Consider the following 24,772-nt stretch of genomic DNA (forward strand, 5'->3'; position numbering starts at 1 on the left):
CTCTACGTCCGCTCCGCCGAGTCCAGGCTCGCGGCGGGGTCCCGCCCCCCAGAAGTGCAGCCGGATCCCCGGGGGCCCGGACGCCGGCCGGACACTGCAGCGAGGTCGCCCATTCCGGGGTCGGGCGCTCCGGGGCGGCTGCCTCCGGCCTCCCTTTCCGGTCGGGGCCGTCATTCCCAGTCAGGCCTGAGGCGCTGGTGAAGGAACTGGGGGAGGAGAAACCGGGGAAAGCCCGATGCAGACGATCTGGCTGGCGTCGTCAGCCCTCGGGAAATAATTTCCATCTCTTGGCGGGAAGAGATCCCCCGAAGCTGTGGGGTTGCACCTTAGATAACTGGAATCCGGGATGCCTGTTCCAGCGTCACCTCCCTAGCCAGCTCCAGGAAGCCCTCCTTTCTGCCAGAATGAGCAACTGAGGCAATTCCCTCTTCCACGCTTCCCTGCGGGACCTGCCATGGCTCCATTGCGTTTGAGGCCCTTCCATACCGTGTATCAAGGCTTACGTTCAGGTCTCCGTCGGAGTTGAGTCCCTCTTAGCTCAGTGGTCTGCTGCCTCGTCCCCTGGAGCACAGGTTCCCTCTTCTCTCCCACGAAGAAGCTGTTCCTGGTCAAGAGCTGGCCATTCTCTTCCAGCAGAATGCCATCCTTGAAAGCTAGAGATTCCAGTTCACCAAAGTAGTTTAGATAATGACCTTCACAGAACCGTGAGCTCCTTGAAGCCTTGAGTGAAGAACTCCTCTTAAAGACTGTTCCTGCAGAGCAAGACGGGTCCTATTAATGCTCTCCCAAAAAAGAGATTCCACACCTTTTCACAATGACTTAACAAACCCCACCCAGTGGAACATTCTTCCTAATTTCTCATGTAGAGCAGCTTTACCTACTAAGTCCTGTAGCCAACCTGTTGATCATTTTTCTGGCTGAACTGCAACATCCCCCAGCTGTCTACCTTCTGGGTGTTGGGGTGGGAATCTGGGGTCTGTCCCCCTTCTTTGGATTTTCTGTTTTTCTCTCACTGCCCCCAGCACAGTGGATGTAGGGCAAGGATGTTATGCTGGGAGTGAAGCAAATGATTGTGCAGTTACTGGGAAGAAAGAATTTTGTTGTGAGTTGATTTTTGCCTTCCCCAGTACACTATACACACAAGAATCCTAACACAGGAGACTATTACCTATGGTAGCATTACATAACCATAGATTGATCATTACATCCATCCACACCATTATGAAAACCTATATTCATTAAGCACTGACAGTGCCCAAACCCTTAGGTTCCTGAGCATTTCCCAACATTGCCCCATATACTCAGACCAAGAAAGCAGGTATTATTTTTATCCCCAATATACAGATGAACAGGCAGGTTGTGACAGGTAATGTGGCAGGTGGCAGAGTGAGGATTGACATCTAGGTAAGCCAATTCCATTGCTTTAGTGCCTAAACCCTGGGCTTTATAGCACTTGCAGCTTTGACTTCAGCTGGCCCTTCTGCCCTCACCACAGAATTTAACTTGCCTGAAGCAAAAAACTCATTTTCAAGTGGTGAGCAAATCACCCTGAGGTAAGACACTAACCAGCACACTTGACGAGATGATTACTAATGCTCACAGGAACTCTGAGAACAGTTTCCACTTTGCAGAGAAGTTCGCTAGCTCCACTGAGATCACAGAGCAAAGAGTGGGAGGCAAGGCTGGATAGGAGTTGAGTTGGTGGGCTTTAGACTCAGGTCCCTGGGTTTAGTTATCATCTGCCATTTATTCTCTGTGTGGCCTTTGGTAAGTTAGTTAGCCTCTCTGTGCTTTGGTTTCCTTGCATACAATGTGGGGCTTCATAGGTTATTAGGAGGCTTAAATGAGTTAACACAGATAAACATTTGCTACCATGAATGCCCAGTAAATGTTACCTGCAAAGAGTAACAGAGCCAGAATTTTATTCCAAGTCTCTCTGACATCAAAAACTACACTTTCCCACTACGAGGAGTGCAGCCATCTCCCAGCTCCCCGCCCCTGCTGAGTAGCTGCATGAAGCCCTCTTCCGTCCTCATCTCCAGTTGAGCTGGCTGGCAGAGACCGACTGCACCTGCCAAGCCCTGCCCAAGATGCAGAACAGTAAGTAAATTTACAGGCTGTATTTGTTTTACACCTTTACATTTTGGGGTGGTTCGTTGTGTGACAATAATAATTGAAATAGAGGGGTAATACATTTATAGACTAAATTTTAGTTCTAATTAATGATCCATAAGCATTACATTTTATAAATTTCAGTTTGGTTGTTTGTAAAGACTTACTTATTTGAGAGAGACAGAGAGGATGTTTGTGAGTGGGGCGGTGAGGAGGTGCTGAGGGAGAGACTCTTTAAGCTGACTGACTCCCCGCGGAGCTCAGAGCCGGATGTGTGGCAGGATCCCAGGACCCTGAGATCATGACCTGAGCTGAGACCAAGAGTCAGATGCTTAACCGCCTGAGCCACTTAGGCACCCCTAAATAAAATTCCAGTTTTAATGATCTAAGTCAAAGCCCATGACTTCTCTTGATAATGCAGAACCAACAAATTTTCATCAGGAATTTTGGGGAAAGTAATGTAATTCTTTAAAAAAAAAAAAGATTTTATTTATTTATTTGACAGACAGAGATCACAAGTAGGCAGAGAGGCAGGCAGAGAGAGAGAGAGGAGGAAGCAGGCTTTCTGCTGAGCAAAGAGCCCAATGTGGGGCTCGATCCCAGGACCCTGAGATCATGACCCGAGCCGAAGGCAGAGGCTTGAGCCCCAGTAATGTAATTCTTTTCAAGATGAGGCTGCTGTCATTGGTTCAGTCTTTATTTAAAGGAGACAGGTTCTCTCAGATGATGCCTAAAACGGGCATTTTGAAAGAATTCTACTAGTGTCAGCTCCCACAATATTCCAGTGTGATAGGGGGCCTCTAAATAGCCAGCAGTGGTCCAGACCTACAGTATTCATGCCTTTATGTAACCCCCTCCCCTTGAGTGTGGCTGGGCCTAGTGACTGGCTTCTGGTGAATAGAATACAGCAAAAGTCTCGGGATGTCACTTCCTGGTTTAGACCGCAGAAAGACTGTGACTTCTGTCTTGCTTGCCGCCATTCTCCTCTCAGTGCCCTGGCTCTAGTGGAAGCTAGCTGTCGTGTGGTGAGTGGTTCTCTAGAGAGGTCCTTGTGGCAAGGAACTAATGTCTCTGACCAACAGCCCCGACCAGCAGCTGACTTGCAGCCTTCTGAGAATCCCTGACCCAGGCGAGCCAGTTAAGCCACCTGTTACAACGGTGATAGAGTAAATACTTACTGTTGCAAGTTGCAAAATTTGGGGGTAATTTGTTACGCAGCAATATATAACTAACATTCATTAACTGAAAAAATTAGGATATCAAACTATAAACAGTTTATTTGGTACTCCTTTCCAAGGAGCTACTATGACCATAAATATTAAACTCCCCTAAAATTTTATACATCCTTTGTCCTTGTCGTTCCACCTCTAGAAATTTCTCTTAAGGAAAAGAAAAATCTTGGAATTCTAACAAAGGAATAGTTACAAGGATGTTTAGAACAGTGTTATTTATAATGGCAAGAAATTGGTAGCAGTCCGTATATCTAATAACAGGGAATTGAGTAACTATATCATGGAATTGCTGCTAATAGAACAGGTTGAAATCCATTAGTGAATCTTAAAAACAAACTGACTTGCTGTCAGCATTTGAAAAAATAAAATGAAATCATGGGTGCCTGGGTGGCTCAGTGGGTTAAGCCGCTGCCTTCGGCTCAGGTCATGATCTCAGGGTCCTGGGATCGAGGCCCGCATCGGGCTCTCTGCTCAGCAGGGAGCCTGCTTCCTCCTCTCTCTCTGCCTGCTTGTGATCTCGCTCTGTCAAATAAATAAAATAAAATCTTAAAAAAAAATGAAATCAATTTGAAAGTATCAGAGGGAAAAAAAACAAAAAACAAAACAGACAACAAAAAAGAAAATATCAGAGGAAAGGTAAGTTTTGCTTTATAAGAAATTTCCATTTCATGTTTGTATATGTGTACATTGTGATAGTAAATGAATTCGTTACTCTGAGTCATGGTCCAAACTTTTAAACTCTGTAGTGTCAAAAAAAGATACATATAGGGGCACCTGGGCAGCTGAGTCCCTTAAGCATAGGACTCTTGATTTTGGCTCAGGTCGTGATCTCATGTGGTAGGATTGAGTCCCACATCAGGCTCCATGCTCAGTGGGGAGTCTGCTTGAGATTCTCTCCCTCTCCCTTTGCCTACCCCCACCCCCTGCTCGCATGCACACATGTACACTCTTTCTCTCTCAAATGAATAAATCTTGAAAAGAAAAAGCTATGTACAAAACTACTTAGTGGTACAAAAGGTATGCAAAAGATATTAAATTATCAAACAGCATGCTTATGTTACAAAATAATCTAACTTCATTAAAATTTAAAACAAGCAAAGCTCTATGAGAAATGGAAAATAAATACACCAGACATATCATTTATATTTTTCTTTTTAAATCTGTATTTTAAAATTTTCTACAACAAACATGTCTTTTTTAAACTTATTTCCTGAATAATAACAATAATGGTTTTTAAAGTTTCCCTAATAACTATATATTATGTATTAGCATTTTCTCAACTATGTTATATACGCGTAGAAAAAAGACTGAAAGGAAGTTTGCCAGAATGTCAGTTAGCAGTGGTGGTTTTTATGTGGTGGGATTGTGGGGAATTTTTAATGTTTTAGAAAACTTAGAAATAAACGTGTTTTTCTTTTTTTTTTTTAAAGATTTTATTTATTTATTTGACAGAGATCACAAGTAGGCAGAGAGACAGGCAGAGAGAGGGGGGGAAGCAGGCTCCCTCCTCAGCAGAGAGCCCGATGCGGGGCTCGATCCCAGGACCCTGGGATCATGACCTGAGCTGAAGGCAGAGGCTTTAACCCTCTGAGCCACCCAGGCGCCCCCATGTTTTTCTTTTATAATAAAAAATTTAAAAAATAATTTAAAGTAATCTCTACATCCTACATTGAGCTTGAACTCATGATCCTGAAATCAAGAGTTGCATGCTCTGCTGACTAAGCCATCCAGGCTCCCCTATAAATAAACATTTTTAATAAGAGAAGGAAAAGAAGAGGCATTTTTTAAAAGATTTTATTTATTTATTTGACACGGAGAGAGATCACAAGCAGGTAGAGAGGCAGGCAGAGAGAGAGGGGGAAGCAGGCTCCCCACTGAACAGAGAGCCCAATGCGGGGCTCCATCCCAGGACCCTGAGACCATGACCTGAGCTGAAGGCAGAGGCTTAACCCACTGAGCTACCCAGGCACCCCAAGAAGAGGCATTTTTATTTTTTTTGTTTTTAAGATTTTATTTATCTACTTGACAGAGAGAGGGGGAAGCAGGCTCCCTGCTGAGCAGAGAGCCCAACGGGGGGCTGGATCCCACGACCCTGGGATCATGACCCGAGCCGAATGCAGAGGCTTTAACCCACTGAGCCACCCAGGCGCCCCGAGGCATTTTTATATTTAAAATTTTTTTTATTTTTAAAGATTTTATTTATTTATTTATTTGACAGACAGAGATCACAAGCAGGCAGAGGCAGGCAGAGAGAGAGGAAGGGAAGCAGGCTCCCCACCAAGCAGAGAGCCTGATGCTGGGCTAGATCCCAGAACCCCGGCATCATGACCCGAGCTGAAGGCAGAGGCTTTAACACACCGAGCCACACAGGTGCCCCTAGAAGAGGCATTTTTTTTTAAAGATTTTATTTATTTATTTATTTGACAGAGAGAGAGAGAGATCACAAGTAGGCAGAGAGACAGGCAGAGAGAGGGGGAAGCGGGCTCCCCGCTGAGCAGAGAGCCTGATGCCTAAAGCAGAGAGCCTGATGCCTAAAGACCTGAGCCGAAGGCAGAGGCTTTAACCCACTGAGCCACCCAGGCGCCCCTAGAAGAGACATTTTTTAAAAAGATTTTATTTATTTGAGAGAGAGCACACAAGCAGGGGGAGCAGCAGAGGCAAAGGGAGATGGAGGCCCAAGGAAGCTCTTTGCGGAGCAGGGAGCCCAATGCCAGGGCTCGATCCAGATGTTTAACCGACTGAGCCACCCAGGCGCCCCAAAGAAGACGCATTTAAGAGCAGTGTTGTTCTGATGGTGTCTGCCCGTGGCCTATTTTATCCCACCACTGGACGTAGGTCAAGCCAGGGAGCAGGGCAGACAGACACCCTTACCTCTGCCCAGGCCGGCACCCTCTTTGTTTGCCCATCCTGACGTGGCCCTGTGGTCTTGGTGCTTTTTTCTTTCCATGTTATCTTGGGGCACGATTCCCTTATCTTGGGCAAACTAATTGATTAATGGTGACATGCATAGGCCAGTGAGATGTGTGTGAGTGCAGAAACGGAAGAATGTTAATAAAGAGCCTTACACATACACAATGGGCGTAACTCATTTGTGTGCCATTGAGGTTCACAGGAGCCATTCTTCATGCTCTTGCAAAATCTCCCCAGCCTTCAGTTTACAGATGAGGAAACAGGCTCACAAAGGCTCCATGCGTGAACCTGTCTGTGTCCCTGTATGGGCGTCTATGAAGTTTGCCTATGTTGTGTCCCCATTCCATTACCAAATTCTATTAAATAGTACCCCCTAAGTAGTTCTGCACTGTCCCCTTCTCACTACTGACAATACTACCTCCCCCAGTCAAGCCCTACAGCAGTGGTCTCCTAACTGATCTCCTTCAGACTTTCTGTACCCTCTGATTCTCTATTTAACCGGCAGGGTGAGATTTTGAAAATTTAAATCTGAACATGTCAGCCTATCCCACCACTGTTGCTCAAGATTTTGCTGTGACTCCCAATGTGCTTAGGAGAGAGACAAAATTCCTTAATGTGGATCACAGGGCCCTGTGTAGATTACCTCCACCCCTTCTGCCTCATGACTGTGTTTCCCTCCCTTCTCTCTGTTATAGTCCCATTGACCTTTTAATCCTTGTATTCAACATTTCCCTCCTGCCACAGGGCCTTTGCATTTGCTCTGACTTCTGCCAGATCCACTCCTGCTGGTCCCTGTGCCTAGTTAACTCCTATTCATCCTTCAGAACTCAGTTCAAACTGTTACCACTTGCTAGGTCACATCCTCAGTAGACATTCTTAGAGCACCTTTTACCTTTTTTTTTTCTTTTTTAGATTACTAAATACAGTTGCTGCTTTACATTTCTTTGCTTAGTTGATTAACATTGGTTTATTTTTACACTCCACTATACGTTCCATGAAGGTGGGGACAGAGTTTCTTTTGATTGCCAATCCCCAGGCCTGAGCATAATGTTTGGCCTACTATAGGACCTCCTAAAATCTTTGTTACTAAGTGAATGAGTTAATGAATGAACAAAATCCATTGAGTCTTCCGATCTGGTTCCTTTTCCTGAAAGTGCTCCTGAACTCTTCACAAGACTGGAAACGGAAGACGGAGGGAATGAGAATAATAATACCTGCCCCTCACAGAGTGTAATGGTCATCAAAGTAACACCTGAGTCTACAGGCTACATTTGATCATTTATTTATTTATTTATTTATTAAAGAGTTAGTTAGTTAGTTAGTTAGTTAGTTTATTTATTTATTTAAAAAATATTTTATTTATTTATTTGACAGAGAGATCACAAGTAGGCAGAGAGGCAGGCAGAGAGAGAGAAGCAGGCTCCCTGCTGAGCAGAGAGCACAATGGGGAGCCTTATCCCAGGACCCTGAGATCATGACCTGAGCCAAAGGCAGGGCCTTAACCCACTGAGCCACCCAGGGGCCCCAAAGACTTTATTTATTTATTTGACAGAGACACGATGAGAAAGGGAACACAAGCAGAGGGAGTGGGAGAGGGAGAAGTGGGCTTCCCGGTGGAGCAGGGAAGCCCCATGTGGGGCTTGATCCTAGGACAGTGGGATATTGATCTGAGCCGAAGGCAGACGCTTAATGACTGAGGCTACATTTTAGAGGCCTCCCCACTGCTGCTCATTTCCACTCTCTTCCACAGAGGCCCAGGAATGAAACCGCTGCAGAGAAATCCCTCAGCAAGCCTTTGGTAGACAGAGCCTCACCAGGAAGACAGAGAATGAGAAGGCAAAGAAAGGAAGGGAATAGGGGCGCCTGGGTTGCTCACTCAGTTAAGTGTCTGCCTTGGGCTCAGGTCATGATCTCAGGGTCCTGGGATGGAGCCTGGCATCAGGCTCCCTACTGTGTGGGGAGCCTGCTTCTCCCGCTCCCTCTGCCCTGCTGCTCCCCCTGCTTGTGCTCTCTCTGTCAAATAAATAAATAAAATATTAAAACAAATTTAAAAAAGAAAAAGGGGAGACTGCTTCCCCCTCTCTCTCTGCCTGCCTCTCTGCCTGCTTGTGATCTCTCAGCCTCTGTGTCAAATAAATAAATTTAAAACAATTTTTTTTTAAAGGCAGGGAATGGATGTCTCTTGAGAAGGAACTCTGTTTTGGACATCATATTTACATATATTAACTCATTTAATCTTCCCCCCAAACCCTATGTGGCAGATGAGAAAATGGACTCAAAGAGGTTGTGGAATGTGAAGGTTATAAAACTTTGCAGAACAGGGTAAAAAGCTGAGTTTGAACTCAGATCTGTCAGCCTTCCTCCAAAGTCTGGGCTTTTCCAGGCTGCTTTCTTGGGGTGCAGCCCTCAAACATCTCTCCGCCTCTGTTAACTTAGAGCCCCAAAGTTTTTCATCATTAAAGACTCATCTATTAGAGGCGCCTGAGTGGCTCAGTCAGTTAAGCGTCTGACTCTTGGTTTCGGCTCATGTCATGATCTCATAGAGTGTTCACCCTCTCTTTCAAATAAATAAATCTTAAAAAGAAAAAGGCTCATCTGTTGGCTATTATCTAAAGCTCTCTTTCAGGAGTCAGTGTATGATGGTTTTAGTTGATACATTGGAAACAGAAACTCAATATTTTATTTGATTTTTAAAGATTTTATTTATTTATTTGAGAGAGAGAAAGAAATAGCACAAGAGAGAGCACAAGTGGTTGTGGGGAGGGAGAAGCAGGCTCCCCACTGAGCTGGGGGCCTCACATGGAGCTCACTCCCAAGACTCCAGGACCATGACCTGAGCCAAAGGCAAACACTTAACTGACTGAGCTACCAGGTACCCTGAAACTCAGCATTTTAAAGGCAACTACTGCAAGACCTAAAAAGAAATTTATAAACAAATATTGGAATGTAGAAAGTAAAGGGGGATGACAAAGTTAATTTCCCATTCTTCATAGGGAGAAGACAAGAGATACTGTCTAGAATGGACAAATATATTATACAAAGGGATAAGTGGTGATTACTGGAGAATTAAAAACAGAAGCTGTTGGTGGGGTTGCATCTGGGGAGTGGGGCTGGGGAGAGCAGAGAAACTTCCATTTTTCATTTGTCCTTCTGAACTGTTTATCTGTTTTAAAACTGACAGTGTTTCTTCTGTAACTTTTGTAAAAAGCTTTTAGAAATTTTTGTTACAGGGCACCTGGGTAGTGCAGTCAGTTGAGTGTCTGACTCTTGATTTCGACTGGGTGGTGATCTCAAGGTCCTGGGATTGAGCCCCGCATCAGGCTCCACAGTCAACTGGGATTCTGTCGATTCTGCCTTCCTTTCCCTCTGCCCCTCCTGCTCAGACTCTCCTTCTCTCTCTCTCTCTCTTAAAAAAAAAAATTGTTAAAAAAGACTGAACAAACATACGCTTCCTTTAGAATGCAAGTACTGTATGTTTAGAGCTATGAGTCTCATTACCAGGGTGAAAGTTAGGTCTGCAGGTTTCCTTTGTGTCAAGAAGGACCTGAGTGTGGGGGGGGGAGGGTCATGTGATGATAAACATGGCTTCCCAAGCAGTTTCCTCTGGGGAACTTGCATGGGGGACGAGCTTGATTAATTTATCTTTGCAAGCACAAGGCCAGGCTGACAGAGGAGCACCTCTTTCCTTCCATATCCGTAAGGCAGCTCACAATCAGACACGCCCAGACACAAGAGGGTCCTGACCTGACGAGGCCCAGAGGGAACCATTCGTCTAACTACCCCTGGTGAGACTTTGCCCCTGCCAGTGCTCCACTCTGAGCAAGAGCACCTACCAGTTGGGGACCCTGCTCCTGCAGGATCCATCTGACTGCAGCTCCTCAGGGCCCAGGTGGATCTAGTCCCAGGAAGATGGGATGCTGAGGGCTCTCAGGTGAGTGTGACTCAGGTCCTGTTCCACAACTGGCCATAGAGCACCGATCAGAGCCCTGCACCCCTCAGGACCAGAGCATCTCTTCTTCCTCCCAAGGCATGGCATGTTCTTGACCATTGTTTATCTGAGGTTGAAATCACTTTGGGCTCCAGCAGCTGCAAAAAGGCTGGGGCACAGCTCGGGCATGCCACTCAGTGGCAGCAAGGAGCCAGGAGATGGGCATTGCCAGCACTAGAGAAAGTCCTATTGATCTTTGACCCTCCGCCCTTTCCGGAGCCTTGGCCCTCCCTCTTTCCCCCTTCCTTTCTTCCCTGCTGGCCTCTCCCTCTGTTCAGCTCCTCACTTCCTTGGCACCCCTGCTCTGACTGGCAGTTTTTCCCAGGTCCTGGCTCACGCCAGTCCTTCCATGCTGTCCTCAAGCCCTGCTTCCTGCACATCTCCCAACCCCGATGGGGAGAACTCGAGTAAGAAAGTCCACTGGACTTCTGGGAGGAGGAGGACGTCATCCACAGACTCAGAATCAAAGTCCCACGCCGACCCCTCCAAAGTGTCCAGGTCCCGGAGACCCAGCCGGCTGACGGTGAAGTACGACCGGGGGCAGCTCCAGCGCTGGCTGGAGATGGAGCAGTGGGTGGACGCGAAAGTTCAGGAGCTCTTCCAGGTGAGAGACACGATGCCGGGGGTGGGGGGAGGACACTGGGTGCCTGGGAGAGAGCCTGCCGGGAGACTGCAGGAGGAGCTGGAGGGCCAATGTGAGATGCTCCCATAGAGAGAAAGCGTCTCCCAACTGCTGACGATAGATTCGCAGTCCCGAAATCTGCCTCCCTCTGGTCTGGGCTCTGCCCTCCTCTAATGCTCTTCAAAAAATCTGTGCCAGGTTGTTTTAATATCCCTGAGACTAAGTTTCCTAATCTATAAAATGAACCTGTCAATGCCTGTTGTATCTTCTTTGTGGGACGTTTTGAAGCTCCAGTGAAACAGAAGAGCTATTTTTTATTTTCTGTCTTCCTCTCATCCTCAACATATCTACAGGTCAAGAGCTGCATTATCTAGCACTCTAGCTATCAGCCATGTGTGGTTATTGGCTTTCAAATTAATAAAATTAAATAAAATGCCAAATTCAGTCTCTTATTCACACTGGCCACATTTCAAGTGCCCTGTAGTCCCACGTGGCTAGTGGCTGCCATCTTGTCAGCACAGATAGAGAAACATTTCCATCCTCTCAAAGTGAACAGCACTGGACTAGAATAAGTCCTCAGCCCTGTCTCTGACTGACTACCCTCAACTCCCCCTGAGGAAAGGTCAGCTCTCTGCCCTTTGTCACGAGACAGTGGCACTTTCTTCCTCAGGTAACTAAAACTCAGGACCCTAGAGTAGTCACCACTGCTGTTTCAACGACAGTAACGTTCTTAACACTGAACTCTGTTAGGCACAGTGCCTCGTGTAGGTCCTCCCCACTCCTCCCTCAGGTAGACAGGCTTTACCATGGAGGAAATGGAAGCTTAGAGATGTTGAGTAACAAAGGAGCCCAAGGTCACATGACTAAGAAACCAAGAGACCAGGAGCTGCAGCTGGGGCTCTGCCTACAAAGCCCGGGCACTTAGGGGAACAGCTTAGTGGTTCTCCACCCATGAAGTACTTCAGAAAAAACCCGATGACCTGACTGCACCCCAACTGACTATATCTATTAGGGAGGGACCCAGACACTTGTCTTTTTTTTTTTTTTTAAAGATTTTATTTATTTATTTGTCAGAGAGAGTGAGCACAGGCAGACAGAGTGGCAGGCAGAGGCAGAGGGAGAAGCAGGCTCCCTGCCGAGCAGGGAGCCCCATGAGGGACTTGATCCCAGGATGCTGGGATCATGTACCTGAGCCGAAGGCAGCCGCTCAACCAACTGAGCCACCCAGGCGTCCCTTTTTTTTTTTTTTTTTTTTGGCCCCAGTTAATTCTAGTATGTGGCTTGCTGAGAACCACTGCACCAAACCAGAGCCCAGGAGTCCTCCTCTACATACCCTGGTCTTTCTTTCTCCTCCTTCTTGACTCTGTTTCTTTCTTTTCCTTTCGGGGCAGGGGCTCGTCATTCTTCCAGGTAAGGGCTGTGCTGCGGTTGGGGTGGAGAAGAATGATCCATATAGCCCAGGCTGTCTTGGTAAGCTCACTGGGTCATGTGTTGGTGTGGTCCAGGTGTCCACCATGTCCCCTGCAGCATCCTGGGCTCCCCCATGCAGGGGAGGGAGATGCTTTGGAGCTGGGAGCAGGAGAGGCACACTTTCTCCACCTGCTTCTGCTCAGCTTCCACTGCCCTTTTATCCTGTGAGCACCCTCCCTTCCTGGATCAGTTTCAGTTTCAGATTGTTATGCACTTGCATAAAAAGGCTCATATTTCAGACACCTCAGAGCAAATTTTTCTAGGCATCAGAGAAAGATACTAGACAAAGAATTTCGTTTTGTAAGATCAATGGGCAGGGGGAGGGCTGCACAATAATGAGCTCATAACACTGGAAAACAGGATATGTGGGAGGACCACTCCCAGGCAATGACCGAAATAAAATACCTGGCCTGCGGTTGCCATGGCAATTGTCCAAAGGTGCTAGGTGGCAGTTCCTCTCCCAATCCCTGCTGTTTTCAGCAGGAAGAAGCCAAGTGGCTGTGGAAGCCCCAGGTGGCTGGTCATCTTGGGACAGATTGAGGCAACAGTGTGTCCGTCACAGAGTGACCATCATAGAGCCTGTCTCCGTGCAGCGGACTCTCTTCAACATATTCACCTTGGAGAGCACTGTGGGTTCCAGGCTTGCATTACTACTTGTTGACTTTCGTTTAAAGAGATCCAACTTTACTTTGATGGAGGGCTCCCCCCCACCTTCTCACTGAGTTTAAAAGCTGCTTTGGAGTCTTCAGAGGAACCAAGTCTGGGTTCAACAAAACAGACTTGGGGCCCTAGTGCTCCTATTGTCCAGAGGTGGAGTGTGGATTTGGCTTCTAAGCAAGGCTATAAACACTCATAAATTTCTCCTATTTTAAGGAGACTCTTTTTTTTTTAAATTTTTAAATTTTATTTTAAAGTCTTTTTTTGTTTATTCATTTGACAGAGATCACAAATAGGCAGAGAGGCAGGCAGAGAGAGAGGAGAAAGCAGGCTCCCCGCTGAGCAGAGAGCCCGATGCAGGGCTCGATCCCAGGACCCTGAGATCATGAGCTGAGCTGAAGGCAGAGGTTTAACCCACTGAGCCATCCAGACACCCCTATTTTAAGGAGACTCTTGCTCAACAATGCACCCCCTCCTCAGTTCCTACCCCTAATTTCATGTCTCCTTTAGGACAAGACTTCCTAAAGGATTTGCCTACACTCCCACTTACCTTTCCTTTTCCTATCACTATTCAAACCACGGGAACCTGACTTCTGTTCCCACCATTCTATTGAGAGCTCTTGCCAAGGTCACTGATCACTGTCTTGGGACCAAATCTAATGTACACATCAGCACAGTACACTGTTGACTACCCCAGAGTTTTGAAAACATTCCTATAGCTTCTATAACACTATCTTTTTCTGGTGGCAGCTGGCATTTTGATGTAGCCCTTCTGATGCGGTGACATCTTTTTTTTTTTTTTAAGATTTTATTTATTTATTTGTCAGAGACAGAGGGAGAGAGAGCGAGCGAGCATAGGCAGACAGAGAGGCAGGCAGAGGCAGAGGGAGAAGCAGGCTCCCTGCCGAGCAAGGAGCTCAATATGGGACTCGATCCCAGGACCCTGGGATCATGACCCGAGCCGAAGGCAGCTGCTTAACCAACTGAGCCACCCAGGCGTCCCTGATGCGGTGACATCTTAAGAAACAATCTATTAGACTTCCAACCTTAAAAAAGTATTGTTAACGAATATGTGAAATGACACTGGTGAGCTCCTTCCTGGGCCTTACTCCACCACTGGTTCCCATGGCAGAGAGGTCAGGAGGAAGGGCACTGAGGATGGAGTGAAGGTGAGAATGGAGTCAAGTCTGGCAGCATCTGGCAGGAAACCCCTTCATGAAACATCAAGTCACAGGTTTACCACACTTGTTCAGCCCAGCAAGTGTTGTTTGACATTTAGGGAAGGAATATTTGGATCATGGTATTCTCAACTCCAGAGACTCTCAGTAATATACTACCTTATATCCAAAATATGTGTGGATAATATCATAGGTGGTACGAAAAGGTTTTTTTGGGGGTCAGACTTGTACTTTTTTAGAGGTAGAATTCTAGTAATTAGAAGGCAGCTTTACTATTCAGTCTCCCCCTCCACGTTCTGGGATTCCAACTGCACATATGTGAGAACACTCAGTATCACACCACAGGTCATCAAGGCTCTGTTCTCTTCTTCCTCCCCAACCTCTCAAGGTTTTTTTCTTTCTGTGTTTCTTTTTTTTAAAAGATTTTGTTTATTTGTTTGTTTTGCTAAAGAGAGAGCACAAGTAGGCAGAGCAGCAGGCAGAGAGAGAGAGAGGTAGGCTTCCCACTGAGCAGAGAGCCCGATGTGGGGCTCAGTCCCAGGACCCCGAGATCATGACCTGAGCCAAAGGCAGCCACTTAACCAGCTGAGCCACCCAGACACCCCATCTTTCTGTGTTTCATCTTGGCTAGTTTCTATCACCATATCTTTAGGTTGAACTGATTTTTTTTTTTTTTTGGCAACGTCCAAATATGCTGTTAACTCCATCCAGTAAATTTTTCATTGAAAATACTTCATCTTTCAGGGCACCTGGCTGGCTCAGTCGGTAGAGCATGTGACTCCTGATCTCCAGGTTGTGAGTTCAAGGCCCACGCTGCATATAGAGATTACTTAAGAATAAAATCTTTACAAAAATATTGCATTTTTCATCTTTGGATATTCCATTTGGCTTTTTTCTCATATATTTCATTTTTCTCATTACTGTGTTTGTGTTTTCCTCATCTGCTAATTCCACCAACTGTCATTTCTGGGTCAGCTTCTACTAACTGATTTTTCTCCCTTTATAGGCCACATTTCCTGCTTCTGGTATGACTAGTGATTTTTGTTTGTATACTGGACATTTTATGAGTTTTATGTTACTGGGTAACTGGATTTTTTTTTCTTCCTTTAAAGCATTGGACCTTGTTCTAATAGGTGGTTTAGTTACTTGTGGCTCAGTTTGATCCTTCTGAAGCTTGTTTTTAAGTTATGTTGAGTCTAGAGTAGCCTTTAACCTAGAGAATAATTTAACCCCCAGTAAGGGCTCTACTGAATTCCTGCATAATCAGTGATGACCATCCACTCTGGCTGGGTGGAACTTGATTTGCCTCCCAGTCCTGTGTGAGATCTGTTCATCTCTGGACCTTCGGTGCCTCACACTGCCTGGCCTCTTGAGGGTTTACCTTATGAATGTGCATCTTGTGTTCAGGAAAGACTCAAGAGGACCTTTATGCATAACTTTCCTCATAACTCCCTCCTCTCCACGGCTGTGTCTAGCAACCTCCAACCACCTCAACCCTGAGCTCTGATCTCTGTCACATTAATATAGAAAGACCACTGTACTCTGCTTGAGGCCTCCCTCTCTGCTCTGTGGTCAGGAAATTGCCTCTAGGAATAAGTACAGGGCAGTTACAGAGTTTGCCTCTTCTGTTTCCTTTCTCTCTCAGGTAGCCGTGAAGAACCTATTGTCTAATGACTGAACACTGCTCATATATTTTTGCCTAGTTTAGTGGTTACTTATGTTGGGAGAATAAATACAGCCTCTGTTACTCCATCATTTCCAGAAATATAAATAATCTGGTTAACTCTTATTCAACTTTTAGGTCTCGGATTAGAAGTTACTTCCTCCAGGAAGTCTTCCTGAACCCTAGGCTTGGTTATGTTCCCCTTCCATGTGTTCTTGAAGTATCTCATCAGAGTGCCTATCACTCTGTATTTTTATTATTTTTGAAAGATTTTGTTTATTTATTTATTTATTTATTTATTTTTAAAAAGAGTTTATTTATTTATTTGACAGACAGAGATCACACGTAGGCAGAGAGGCAGTCAGAGAGAGGAGGAAGCAGGCTCCCTACTGAGCAGAGAGCCTGATGTGGGGCTCAATCCCGGGACCCTGAGATCAAGACCTGAGCCGAAGACAGAGGCTTTAACCCACTGAGCCACCCAGGTGCCCTGAAAGATTTTATTTATTTGACAGACAGAGATCACAAGTAGTGGGAGAGGCAGGCAGAGAGAGAGAGAGAGAGAGAGAGAGCAAGGAAGCAGGCTCCCTGCGGAGCAGAGAACCGATGGGCTCATTCCCAAGACCGTGAGATCATTACCTGAGCCAAAGGCAGAGGGTTAACCTACTGAGCCACCCAGGCACCCCTATCACTCTGTATTATAACTGCCATTTCACTTGTCTGTATCCTTCAGGAGACTGCAAGCTTTTCAAGGGCTTGTGTTTGTCTTGCATTATGGCCTTAGTACTTATTACAATACATGGAGGTTAGCATGCACTCAGTAAATATGCATTAAATGAATGAAGACTGAACCAGATGAGCTAGAAACTAAGAAAGCAAAAAGGAAAGTTGAGACCTTAGGGTGAAAGAGCTAACTTAGAACCCTAGCACTATTTATTTTAAAAAGGCACGGAAGGACTGAAACTGTTCATCACGGTTACTTGTTGGCAGTTGGAGGAATGAGAGGACAGGTGAGGCTTCTTTTTCTTTTTTCTTTCCTTTTTTAAAAAATCCACTATCTTGAGTTGTAACTGACAGAGAATAAAATCTGAAGTGTACATTGGGATGCACTTTGCCTTACATAACACTACCCCAATCAAGATAAGGAAATTTACATCATCCAAAGAGTTACCCCTAATAATCGTTTTTTTTTTTTTAAGGATTTTATTTATTTATTTGAGAGAGATAGTGAAAGAGATTGCAAGCAGGGAGAGAGGCAGAGGAGAAGCAGACTCCCCACTGAGTAGGGAGCCAGCCCTACATGGGAGTCGATCCTAGGACCCCGGGATCATGGCCTGAGCCAAAGGCAAAACTGACTAAGCTACCCAGGTTGCTCTCCCAAATAACCTTTAAACAAATTATACACATTAGTTACTTTTTGTATCTATTTCTGTTGTATCTCTTCCACTGCCTGTAACATGTGGACCTTTGGAGGATAGGATCTTTGTTTTGTTCACTGAAGTTCCCCAGTTCATGGTACCATGTTAATAGTAGTCAAAAAAGATTTTAAATGATTAAGTAATCAAGAGGAAAAGGTGAAATTATCAAACCTTTAGAAAACGTAAAGGTGAGGGGAGCCTGGGTGGCTCAGTGGGTTAAAGCCTCTGCCTTTGGCTCAGGTCATGATCTCAGGGTCCTGGGATCAAGCCCCACATCGGGCTCTCTGCTTGGCAGGGAGCCTGCTTCCTCCTCTCTCTCTGCCTGCCTCTCTGCCTGCTTGTGATCTCTGTCTGTCAAATAAATAAATAAACAAAATCTTAAAAATAAAAAAATAAAACATAAAGGTGAATATCAAATATTTATTCAAATCAGTGTGAGAAGAACTCACTAAGCATTAAGAGAAGAAGAAGCTGGGGAGGAGGTGGAAAAGGAGCGTCAAAATTTCTTTTCACTGGAAAAGACCATTAGTTACATTCAGCTATATAAACATGTATTTCCCCAACTCCTTCTACACACATAAATTGTATTTCCAGGGGCACCTGGGTAGCTCAGGCAGTTAAGCCTTAGATTCTTTTTTTTTTTTTTTTAAGATTTTATTTATTTATTTGACAGAGAGACAGATCACAAGTAGGCAGAGATAGAGAGGGAAGTAGGCTCCCTGCTGAGCAGAGAGCCTGACCTGGGACTTGATCCCAGGACCCTGGGATCATGACCTGAGCCAAAGGCAGAGGCTTTAACCTGCTGAGCCACCCAGGTGCCCCAAGCCTTAGATTCTTGATTTTGGTTCAGGTCATGATCTTAGGGTTGTGAGATCGAACCCCTTGTTGAACTCTGCACTTACCAGGGAGTTTGCTTGAGATTCTGTCTCTCCCCTTGCTCCTCCCTCTGCATGTACTCTCTCTTTCTCTCTCTCAATAAGTAAATAAAGAAATAAATAAACATTTAAAAAATTCTTAAAGACAACAAATGGTATTTCCATCATATGAGAAATGAATGCTAGGGCTAATCGGAATTTTATTTTTATTTTTATTTATTTATTTATTTTTTAAAAAGATTTTATTTATTTATTTGACAGAGATCGCAAGTAGGCAGAGAGGCAGGCAGAGAGAGAGGAGGAAGCAGGCTCCCTGCTGAGCAGAGAGCCCGATGCGGGGATCCATCCCAGGACCCTAGGATCATGACCTGAGCCGAAGGCAGAGGCTTTAACCCACTGAGCCACCCAGGCGCCCCTATTTTTATTATTTTTTTAAGATTTTATTTATTTACTTGACAGACAGAGATCTCAAGTAGGCAGAGAGTCAGGCAGAGAGAGAGAAGGGGGAAGCAGGCTCCCCGCTGAGCAGAGAGCCCGATGCAGGACTCCATGCGGGGCTCGATGCGGACCTCGATCCCAGGACCTTAGTATCATGACCTGAGCCGAAGGCAGAGCTTTAACCCACTGAGCCACCCAGGTGCCCCGCTAATCTGAAATTTTTTTTTTTTAAAGATTTTATTTATTTATTTGACAGAGACAGATCACAAGTAGGCAGAGAGGCAGGCAGAGAGAGAGGAGGAAGCAGGCTCCCTGCTGAGCAGAGAGCCCGATGCAGGACTCGATCCCAGGACCCTGAGATCCATGACCTGAGCCGAAGGCAGCGGCTTAACCCACTGAGCCACCCAGGCGCCCTAATCTGAATTTTTTAAAAAAAGACTTCTTGGGGCACATGGGTGGCTCAGCCAATTGTTGGGCATCTGCCTTAAGCTCTTGTCATAGTCCTGGTGTCCTAGGACACCTGTCCCCTACTTTGGGCTCCCTGCTCCATGGGAAGCCTACTTCTCCCTCTCCCAGCCCCCACTTGTGTTCCCTCTCTCACTGTCCATCAATTATATAAATAAAATCTTTTAAAAATAATTAAAAATAATAAATAAAGGGGCACTTGCATGGCTCAGTGGGTTAAGGCCTCTGCCTTCGACTCAGGTCATGATCCCAGGGTCCTGGCATCGAGCCCCACATTGGGCTCTCTGTTCATCGGGGAGTCTGCTTCCCCCTACCTCTCTGCCTACTTGTGGTCTCTGTCTGTCAAATAAACAAATGAAATCTTTTTTTTTTAAATTTTATTTATTTATTTGTCAGAGAGAGAGGGAGAAAGAGCGAGCACAGGCAGACAGAGAGGCAGGCAGAGGCAGAGGGAGAAGCAGGCTCCCTGCCGAGCAAGAAGCCCGATGTGGGACTCGATCCCAGGACGCTGAGATCATGACCTGAGCCGAAGGCAGCTGCTTAACCAACTGAGCCACCCAGGCGTCCCTAAACAAATGAAATCTTAAAAAAATAGTAAGAAGAATTAAAACAGACTCCTTAGTGAGAAAAAATGAACAACCCATTAGAAAATGAATAAGGCAGCAGTTCTTGAAGCATATTCTGGTGACCCTTTCAGACAGTGCATGGTTATTTTTGTAATAACGCTGAGGTGTCAGTTGCCTTTTTCACTATGTTGACATTTGCACTGATACTGCAAAAACAGTGGTGGCCCTTAGCATGAATCCAGAAAGTGGCAGTGGGGCAACTGGCTGGTTCTGTTGGAGGAGCATGCGACTTTTGATCTTGGGGTTGTGCGTTTGAGCCCCACATTGGGTGTATTAAATTGTATTAAATAAATACACTTCAAAATAAGAAGGAAAGTGGCACCCAACTGTACTAATGTTACAGGAATTTTTATTCCCTTAGTGCCCACAGTTCTTGGTCATGGTGCTTCGAAGAGTGAAGACAAAGATCGAAGAGTAGTGGGCAATACGGCAAAGTTTATTGAGCAATAATAGTACAAAGCTCCCAAACAGGGAGGGGACCCAAGAGGGTTGCTGTTTTGGCATTCAAACCTGGGAGTTTTTATAAGCTCTTTGCAGAACTTTCTGGAACCTCCTGAGTGTGGGGCCTCTGTGGACTGACAGCTGAGGTATGCCAGTGAGGGCTTTGATCATGCTCCCGTCTACCTATTGGGTTATTGTTCACGTGTTGATGGTCTTTTTGGGATGACTTTTGGAAACTAATTGCCTCAACCTGTGACAGTGACAAATGTTTTATAGTTGTTTGCTTCAGGATGTTTTGCAAATGTCACTTCTGCAGAGGCTGCTAGACAGGATGCTATTGTGGTCTTGTCTAAGGGGTAAAACGGGAGACTAGTGCAGTTCTGTCTTAGCTGTCCTGGCACCCTAATTGTCCAACTAACCCCTGACACTAGTGTCACATTCTTTACTACTGTGTCACTTTCACTTAAGAAAATCCTTGACAAATCAGTAAATCACTAAGTTTATTAGAACTTGGCCATTGAATTCACATCTTTTTTTAAAAAAATAGACTTAATTTTTAGTGCAGTTTTAGGTTCACAAGGAGGCTGAGCAGTAAGTACGGAGTTCCCCTATTCCCTGGGCCCCCATATATGCACAGCCTCCCCTACTATCAACATCCCCACTAAAGCAGTACACTGATAAAATCAGTGAAGCTACATTGCCACATCAAAATCACTAGCTTATATTAGGGTTCACTTTTGGTGTTGTACATTCAAGGGTTTGGACAAATATGTAAGGGCATGTATCTACCATTGATAGTATCATAAAGAGTATTTTCTCTGCCCTAAAAATCCTCTATGCTCCGCCTGTTCATCCCACTTTCCCCCTTAATCCCACTGATCTTTTTACTGTCTTGACAGTTTTGCATTTTCCAGGATGTTGTGTAGTTGGAATCATATAGTATGTATGACTGGCCAATTTCAGATTGGCTTCTTTCACTTATTATGTATGTTTATGGTTCATTTAGGTCTTTTCATGGCTTGACAGCTCATTTCTTTTAGTGCTGGACAATACTCCATTGTCTGGGATGTGCACAGTTGATTTATCCGGGGACAGATTGGTTTCTTCCAAGTTTTGGCAATTATAAGTAAGCACTTTTTTTTTTTAAGATTTTATTTATTTATTTGAGAGAGAGACAGTGAGAGAGAACATGAGCGAGGAGAAGGTCAGAGGGAGAAGCAGACTCCCTATGGAGCTGGGAGCCCAATGTGGGACTCGATGCCCGGAACTCTGGGATCATGACCTGAGCCGAAGGCAGTCGTCCAACCAACTGAGCCACCCAGGCGCCCCAAGTAAGCACCTTTTTGTGCAGATATGTTTCCAGCTCACTTGGGTAGATATTAAGGAGTTTGATGACTAGATTAAATAGTAAGAGTGTATTTAGTTTTGTAAGAAACTGCCAAATGTCTTCCAAAGTGGCTGTATTATTTGGCATTACCACCAGTAACAAATGAAGGTTCCTGTCACTCCATATCCTCACCAGCATTCGGATTTGGATTTTTTGCTTATTTGGTAGGTATGTAGTATCTCTCATTGTTGTCTTAATTTGCAATTTCCTAATCACATAGGATGTTGAACAATTCTTATGCGATTTGCCATCCATCCACATATCTTCTTTGGTGAGGTATCTGTTCAGATCTTTGGCCCACTTTTCAGCTGAGTGGTTTCTTTCTTATTGTTGAGTTTCAAGAATTCTTTGTCTTTTTTTTTTTTCCAAAGATTTTATTTATTTGACACAGAGACAAAGATTGCAAGTAGGCAGAGAGGCAGACAGAGAGAGAGGGGAAAGCAGACTCCCCACTGCACAGAGAGCCTGATGCGGGGCTTGATCCCAGGACCCTGAGATCATGACCCGAGCCAAAGGCAGAAGCTTAACCCACTGAGTCACCCAGGTGCCCCTCTTTGTCTCTTGAACATTAGTCCTTTATCAGATACATCCTCTGCAAATATTTTCTCCCAGTCTATTGATTGTCATCTCATTTTCTTTCTTTCTTTTTTTAATTTTTAAGGTTTTATTTATTTATTTGACTGAGAGAGAGATCACAAGTAGGCAGAGAGGCAGGCAGAGTGGGGTGGGCGGGGGGGGTGGGGAAGCAGGCTCCCTGCTGAGCAGAGAGCCCGATGCGATGCGGGGCTCCATACCAGGACCCTGAGATCACGACCTGACCTGCAGGCAGAGGCTTAACCCACTGAGCCACCCAGGCGCCCCTGTCATCTCATTTTCTTAAGCTTCTTTCATTTTTAATTTTATAAAATCTGTATTGACTCATTATTTCACTGACTGTAATAACTTTTAAAGATCGCTTTATTGAGATAGGATTCACAGGCCATACAGTTCACCCACTGAAAGTGTGTACTTCCAATAGTTTTAAGTTATCTTCAGGGTTATGCAACCACAATTGAATTTTGGGACATTTTATCACCCCAGAAAGAAACCCTGTTCCAATTAGCAGTCACACTTCCTTCCTTACCATCACCACTCCCAGTCCAGGGCAACCACTAATCTACTTTGTGTCTCCATGGATTTACCTATTCTGGACATTTCATACAAATTATGTCCATATAGCATATGGACTTTTGTAACTGGCTACTTTCACTAACAAAATGTTTTCAAGATTCATCTATGTTGTAGCATGAATCCATGCTTTGTTCCTTTTGTTGCTGAGTAACTTTGTATGGCTACATGATATTTTATTTATCCATTCATTGGTTGATGGAGATATGTGTTGTTTTCACCTTTTGGCTATTATGAATAACAGTGCTATGAATATTCATGTGCAGACATTTGTGTGGACAAGTCATTTCTCTCATGGGTAGATCTAGGAATGGGATTGCCGGGTCAGATGATAACTCTATATTTAACATTTTATTTTATTTTATTTTATTTTTAAAGATTTTATTTATTTATTTGACAGAGAGAGATCACAAGTAGGCAGAGAGGCAGGCAGAGAGAGAGAGAGAAGAGGAAGCAGGCTCCCTGCTGAGCAGAGAGCCCGATGCGGGACTCGATCCCAGGACCCTGAGATCATGACCTGAGCCGAAGGCAGAGGCTTAACCCACTGAGCCACGCAGGCGCCCCTATATTTAACATTTTAAAGAGCTGCCAAACTGTTTTCCAAGGCCATTGTACTATTTTATATCCTTACCAATGATATGCTAACTTTTGAAATTAAACAGGCGTTTTTTAAAAAATTTTTTAAATTTTTAATTTTTAAAAAAGATTTTATTTATTTATTTGACAGAGAGAGAGATCACAAGCAGGCAGAGAGGCAGGCAGAGAGGAGGAAGCAGGCTCCCTGCTGAGCAGAGAGCCCGATGTGGGGCTCGATCCCAGGACCTGAGATTATGACCTAAGCCGAAGGCAGAGGCTTAACCCACTGAGCCACCCAGGCGCCCCTAAACAGGCATTTTTAAAATATTTTATTTATTTGAGAGAGAGAGAGAAAAAATGCACAGAGGGAGAGTGATAGCCAGAAGCAGACTCCCTGTCGAGCAGAGCCTAATGTGGGACTCGATCCCAGGACCCTGAGATCATGACCTGAGCTAAAGGCGGATGCTTAACTTACTGAGCCACCCAGGTGCCCAAAAGGCACTCTTTTTAAAGAACCCTAGCTCTGTCTCAGATGGAAGATAGTAGGACCTCAGTAAGTGTTGAATGGAAGAATGAATGGGTGGTTTGAGAAAGGCGAGGAAATGGACTGAACGTGGGAAGCAGGGTAGGAGATGGCGGAACCCCTGACAGTGACTTTCACTCCAGCACCAGCTGGCCAGGCCCCTCTGAACTCTGTGTGATTCCCAAACAGGATCAACCCACTCCTTCTGAGCCTGAGATTGACCTGGAGGCTCTCTTGGAACTATCCACAGAGGAACAGAAGACTCACTTGGAGGTAGAAAGTGGGGCTGTGCTTAGAGTGGGAGGAACCCAGGAAGCCAGGTTTTGCATTCTTGAGTGGCGTGGGGAGAACCAATTCAGAGGGGAGGATTCCTGGGAGGGCTGAGTGGAGGCCTGTGGGAAAGTGCTATGGTTGGGGACCCACTCTTTGCTCTCTTCCACCCAGGCTATTCTCCGAAACTGCCCCCGCCCCACAGAGGTAAGGGATGTTCTGCAGGTCTGGGGTAAGAGGGACCCAGAGGGGAGGCAGCTAATGAAGAGGAGTGTTTGAGAGCCCTATGTCCTTTTCCTCTTCCCCAGCTCTGGAGACCCCCTCTGGGGTCAGGGGAGATTATGGAGGGCAGTGTGTTGGGTGGGTATGACCTCATGCTTTGATCTTAACCCTGTTTCTCTCTCAGCCTTTTATCTCTGAGCTGCTCAGTGAACTCAAGAAACTCCGGAGACTCAGTCGGCCTCAGAAATAAGCCTTGTGAGACTACCTTCAGCAGCCTCAGCATGCCAGGCTGTTCCTGAACCTTTGAATCCTGGGCTGATAGGACACAGGTGATAGCTCCGTGGAACACAGACAAGGAACGTGGAAGATAAGGAGAGACATTTGGATATTCCTAGTGTATGTGCAGTCATAGCTGGGCTTTCTGGAAGCCGTTCATGGCTGTTGCCTGGTACTCTCCTTGGCAGCCAAGTGGATAAAACCTTTGGGAGTCTCAGCTGAATGGAGTGTGCAGCATATCTTTCCTGAGGGGCGGGGA

General features: G+C 45.4%; 1 protein-coding gene across 1 annotated transcript; it reads left to right on the plus strand.

The window, feature by feature from the left end:
• The first annotated feature begins 252 nt into the window (after nt 1-252).
• PPP1R14D (protein phosphatase 1 regulatory inhibitor subunit 14D) lies at nt 253-24,565 on the plus strand. Its single transcript, XM_044230011.1, has 5 exons — nt 253-2,100; nt 10,568-10,846; nt 23,935-24,018; nt 24,190-24,222; nt 24,422-24,565. The coding sequence occupies exons 2-5, from the start codon at nt 10,592-10,594 to the stop codon at nt 24,485-24,487; spliced, it is 438 nt and encodes a 145-aa protein (XP_044085946.1). The 5' UTR covers nt 253-2,100; nt 10,568-10,591; the 3' UTR covers nt 24,488-24,565.
• Nucleotides 24,566-24,772: the final 207 nt, after the last annotated feature.

This window comes from Neovison vison, chromosome 13, assembly GCF_020171115.1.
Source record: "Neovison vison isolate M4711 chromosome 13, ASM_NN_V1, whole genome shotgun sequence".
NCBI classification, from domain to species: Eukaryota; Metazoa; Chordata; class Mammalia; order Carnivora; family Mustelidae; genus Neogale; species Neogale vison.

Excerpts from the sequence above, each read along its gene's own strand:
- PPP1R14D (XM_044230011.1), top strand. The coding sequence starts at position 10,592 with ATGCTGTCCTCAAGCCCTGCTTCCTGCACATCTCCCAACCCCGATGGG. Across the intron at positions 24,019-24,189 it reads AACAGAAGACTCACTTGGAG|GCTATTCTCCGAAACTGCCC; the intron begins GTAGAAAGTGGG and ends TCTTCCACCCAG. Across the intron at positions 24,223-24,421 it reads ACTGCCCCCGCCCCACAGAG|CCTTTTATCTCTGAGCTGCT; the intron begins GTAAGGGATGTT and ends TTTCTCTCTCAG.